At 43.1% G+C, this 5,388-nt stretch overlaps 1 protein-coding gene across 3 annotated transcripts in view; it reads left to right on the top strand.

The window, feature by feature from the left end:
- Positions 1 to 44: 44 nt before the first annotated feature.
- Positions 45 to 5,388, top strand: part of grip2b (glutamate receptor interacting protein 2b) — a 285,228-nt gene continuing 279,884 nt past the window's right edge. For all 3 annotated transcript variants that reach the window (XM_034870532.1, XM_034870537.1, XM_034870531.1), the window contains exon 1: positions 45 to 524. In XM_034870532.1, the coding sequence (XP_034726423.1) occupies positions 464 to 524 (61 nt within the window). In that variant the 5' untranslated portion in view covers positions 45 to 463. The remainder of the gene's footprint in view (positions 525 to 5,388) is intronic.

Below are 5,388 nucleotides of genomic sequence, written 5' to 3'. Positions count from 1 at the left end.
ACAGAGAGAGAGAGAGAGAGAGAGAGAGGTGAATGGACAGAGTGAGAGAGTAAGAGAGAGAGAGAGAGAGAGAGTGAGAGAGACCATTGGTGCCGCAGCGGGACCGACTGTCACACGGACCGTCAGCGGGGTTGTTACCGGAGAGAGCAGCCGCTACTCGCCGTGTATCGACAGTCTCACCGGGAGAGGAGCCCAGAGGAGCACCAACGGAGACGAAGAAGAAGAGCAGAAGACAAATAAGAAGAAGAAGAAGAAGAAGAATCAGGTGGATTCGTTCTATTTGCTGCTGTCGCCTGCGTCTCATCACCTAGACCGGACAGGATCTATCAGCATCAGGACTCCTCTTCATCATCCCTCCAGCCCGGTCCTCCTCACCAAGACCGGACAGGATCCTCTCCATCACCCCTCTGCACCCTCACCCTCCAGCCCGGTCCTCCTCTCCCTCCTCACCCTCCTCTCCCTCATGACCATGCCGGGCTGGCGGAGGAACCTCACTTTCTGTCTGCAGCGGATGCACGAGGAAGGTAGGAAGGCATAAACAAATTCATGTGCGTTTGTGTGTTTTGCGCCCGCTAGCACGTGAGTGCGCTCGAGTGTGTGATTTGGCGCTAATGTGTGTTTCCTGCTGCTTAATTGTGTCTCGAAATGTGAGCAGTGTGTTTCAGGGGACACTTTGAAGCGTCACGGCTCCTGTTTGGTGTGTTTTTAGTGTTTCCCGGATCACTGGAAGTGGCCGCGTGCGCGCGCGCGAACGTCTTTTGCGCATGAGGGCTGATTGAGAAGCACCTGCAGCTTTGCTAATTGTGCGTGTGCGCGTGTGTGTGAGTGTGTGTGTTTGTTAGTATGTGTGTGTGTGTGTGTGTGACCCGGGCGCTGTGGGCACACGTGTCACCACGGGTTTGTTCCGCCGTTTCAGCAGAGATTGCGCGAGGCTACTGATGTTGGCAGGTCAGGGCACGCGTGTGCGTGCGTATTTTTGTGAGTGTGTGTGTGAGAGAGAGAGAGAGAGAGAGAGAGAGAGAGAGAGAGAGAGAGAGAGAGAGAAGCTGCGTGTTGGTCCTGCAGCATGAACACAGCAGACAGTGATGATGTTGGTCAGCTACGGTGTGCACGTGCGTGCGTGATAGTGCGCATATGTGAATGTGTGCAGCTGAGAACGTGTCGCATGTGAAAAAGAGACAGAACGGCGTTGACAGGAGAGAGAGAGAGAGAGAGAGAGAGAGAGAGAGAGAGAGAGAGAGAGAGAGAGAGAGAGAGAGAGAGAGACTTCCACATTCAGATGTTATTGGAGTTGGAGACTGTGCGTCTCTGAAGGTTTAGGTCATGTGTGAATGCAGAGTCTTAGGACAGGATCACCACGTGTTCATATTGGCATTTCTTTTTTTAATTTTTTTTTGGGGGGTCGTGGGTCTCATGTTCTCTCAAAAGCTCCAAATGTTTTAGGGTTTTGAAATACCTTCAACTGAACAGATCTCCCACCTGGAAAGCTGGAACTCTCAATCAGTAGAGAAGGAGAGCATATGTTAGGAGATAACTTAGGCTCAGGCTAATTACTGCTACCTAACATGCTAGTTAACATTCACAAAGGCACAGGCTAATTACTGCTAACTAACATGCTAGTTAACATTCACAGAGGCACAGGCTAATTACTGCTACCTAACATGCTAGTTAACATTCAAAGAGGCACAGGCTAATTACTGCTAACTAACATGCTAGTTAACATTCACAGAGGCACAGGCTAATTACTGCTAACTAAAATGCTAGTAAACATTGACATAGGCACAGGCTAATTACTGATAATTAACATGCTAGTAAACATTAACATAGACACAGGCTAATTACTGCTAACTAACATGCTAGTTAACATTAATGTAGACACAGGGTAATTGCTGCTAATTAACATGCTAGTTGACATTAACATACACAAGCTAATTTCTGCTAACTAACATGCTAGTTAACATTAACAGAGGTAGGCCTACAGGCTAATTACTGCTAACTAACATGCTAGTTAACATTCACTGAGGCACAGGCCAATTACTGCTAACTAACATGCTAGTTAACATTAACATAAGCACAGGCTAATTAGTGCTAACTCGCATGCTAGTTAACATTAAAAGAGACACAGGCTAATTACTGCTTACTAAGCTGCTAGTTAACATTAACATTGGCACAGGCTAATTACTGCTAACTAACATGCTAGTTAACATTAACATTGTAGCCTACATTTCCATATGTGATTTAAAAAAATGTATTTAAATCTGAGTTTTTTAGATTTTGACATAAACAGTATCTGTCACACAAAAGATGTAAGGAAATGTTTTGTCTCCTGAGGTTTTTATTGTGTAGTCTTTCCATGCTTCAGCCTCAAACATGCTGAGTCACCTTCTCTCTCAGTAATCTTCCTTGTGAGAGGCTGAGTCATGTTTAAAGGTGGAGAACATTAAACATGAGGTGGTCACATGTAATGGGATAAAGTAGATTAACAGCCTTTATGTATACACAGTGTGTCTTATTAGATCATGTGTATTTCTTTAGCGTTGTGTGTGTTTTCTCAACTGTTTCCTTCACTCGGTTGTCCATTATCCCGTCCTCAGTGACTCTGTTTTCTGATTTGTACATGTATGGAGACAGCAACTTTTAAATAAAAATCAGCACATTAAAAAAAGATAAATCAGAATTGAGCGTCAAATCGTTGTAGAGAGAATTGTGATGCAACTTAGATTACTTCCCCCACACGTACCGTTTAACCTGTGGCGAGTTGATGAACCACGGAAATGATTTAGGAAACATTATTTGAAGTTATTATGTTGTCTAGTGTTGCTTTAATATCAGCATTGTACTTGTTCTAGAATGAGAGGCAACCAATTACAGATGTAGTGGTTGGTGGTGCGGTGGCAGTGTTTTAATGGTGTCCTAACATTAAATAAGATGGCGACGCTCATTGTCGTATTAATGAAAGTTAAGGGATGTAGTCCCAATGGGCCTTTCAGCCAGGATTTGCTCATTTCAGATCTCCCATTCATTAGCAGAGTCGTTAAGTAACACCGCTCCTGACAGCGTGGTGGAAACCTCCATTAATTTGCTCCTGAGACTAAGGCAGATGGACGTGGAGTCCCAGTGGAAGGGGGGGACACAAGTGGGCCTGAGATGATTGGACAAATAAGGAAAAACTCGAAAATGCATCCAAACTGTCACTGTAACCCATGGAGAATAGCCCCCCCCCCCCCCCCCCGTAGGGTTAGGACTGGGATGGAACATATTCCAGTCTGTGATTATCCATCAACATCCATTTCTTTAATTTTAGACTAAATAATTCCTAATTTCTGTTTTTTTAACTCAAACATTAGGGATAATTTCCTATAAATAATGTTTAATATTTATATTATGAATTCCAAAAATAACTCTAAAACTAGAGTTAGTGTTACGTAGTGTTGAAAACGTCAAAAGAAGTGACAAACATTAAAAAAAAGCATCAAAAGTGTTGAAAAAAGGGACAAAAATGTCAGAAAAAGTTAAAAACATTGATAAAAAACATCAACAAAAGTGTTGATTTTCAATTTTGAAATAGTATTGAGTAAAAGTTGACATATTCCAGTCTGTGATTATCATCAACATCCATTCGTTTAATTTTAATCTCAATAATTCCTAATTTCTGCTTTTCTAACTCAAACATTAGGTATAATTTCCTATAAATGAGGTTTATTGAACATAAATTCCTAAAATAACTGTAAAACTAAAGTTAATAAGTTAGTGTTACGGAGTGTTGAACATTGAAAAAAGCGTCAAAAGTGTTGACGGGAAGACAACACGAGGGCTCATTCGGGCCAATTTGACTTGTTCAGCCAGTCGGACTCAAGGACCGATCTGATTGGTGGAGGGCTAGCCCTTGACTAGCCAATCAGTGCACTTATGTTAAAACACTTAACGCAGATGGCGAGTGGGGTGAGTGTGACGAACGCCTCTCAACATCTGAATCAACCGGGTGGCCTATTCCTCGCTTAAAACGTTTTCAGAAACACGTGTTGGCGAGCAATTTTTATGAAATATGAAACCGAGTGTTGACATTTGACTGATCATTTATGGTAAATGTACTTTTTATTATTATTTTATTACACTGCCTTTTTTCCTCTCTATACTGTATTTCTTTTCTTGCTGAAAACTGCTGCTGGAAATTTCAATTTCTTTGCGGGAGTAATCCCAACAGGATTAATAAAGAGTTAAGTAAAGTCTAAGTTTAGTCTAAGACACACGGGACGCGTTCGTCATTTCCGTTTTTCATTTTTGGGGCGGCAATCCAGATGGCCGCTGTTATGGAGACTTATGTCTCACCCTCGTGCGGAACGTTCGCCCAAGTTGGCGTCGCTGTGGTGTGAGCCGGATGTGGTCCTCTTTTTCTTCTCCCCTCTCCATCTTTAGTGATGCGCCACTCGTGTTAGTGCGTGTGCTCTGTTGGGTTCTCTGTCCACGTTTGTCCTCCATCACCAGCGAGACAAGGACTCCACTAGGGATTTATCGCCTCATGTGCACCAGCAGACCATGTGACCTCTAACCTTGCGAGCATGTCTATCTTCCAGTGGAAGGTGTGTGTATGTGTGTGCGGGAGAAAGAGGAAATGCCTGGCAAAGTGAGAATAGCTGTCTAGGTGTAGAGTGTGTGTGTATGTGTGTGTGTGTGTTGGGTGTAAAGCTATATTTATGTGTGTGTGCAACTAAGCGTAAAAGGTGTTTGCTCAAGATGAGTGTGTGTGAGAGAGATGTGGCGACAGAGCAAGAATGTGTGTTGGAGCGAGACGTGCTAGACATAAACAGGGACGGGGCCAGGATAGTGTGTGTGCTCATGCTGTGTGTGTTAGAGACCAAACCATAACTGCCTGAAAGGCTGTTAGAGGCCCCTGATTGTACCAGTCCATCTTATTTAATACAGATCTGTGTTAAGGAGCTCAGTACATCTTCTTCCTTAAGCCACCCATGGCTGCTCGTGAGCAAGGCACTGAACCGCCAGTAATCCTCCAAGGTTAGAAGTGTGCACAATGTGAGCGTGAGTGGCAGTAAAGACAGTAAACCTTGCCTTGAATAAATGAATCAAGCTTTAGTTGGATCAACCTTGCTGTGTTTGTCAAAGAAATATGCAAAGAACCCAAACCTAGTTTGTATACGTAGTATAGTATACAGCTGTTAGACATCATATCATCATACAGAGATAGTAGTATACAGCTGTTAGACATCATATCATCATACAGAGATAGTAGTATACAGCTGTTAGACATCGTATCATCATACAGAGATAGTAGTATACAGCTGTTGGACATCGTATCATCATACAGAGATAGTAGTATACAGCTGTTAGACATCGTATCATCATACAGAGATAGTAGTATACAGCTGTTAG

The sequence above is a fragment of the Etheostoma cragini genome, chromosome 4 (genome assembly GCF_013103735.1).
Source record: "Etheostoma cragini isolate CJK2018 chromosome 4, CSU_Ecrag_1.0, whole genome shotgun sequence".
In the NCBI taxonomy this organism is placed as follows: domain Eukaryota; kingdom Metazoa; phylum Chordata; class Actinopteri; order Perciformes; family Percidae; genus Etheostoma; species Etheostoma cragini.
This window is presented reverse-complemented; position numbering and strand designations above follow the sequence as displayed.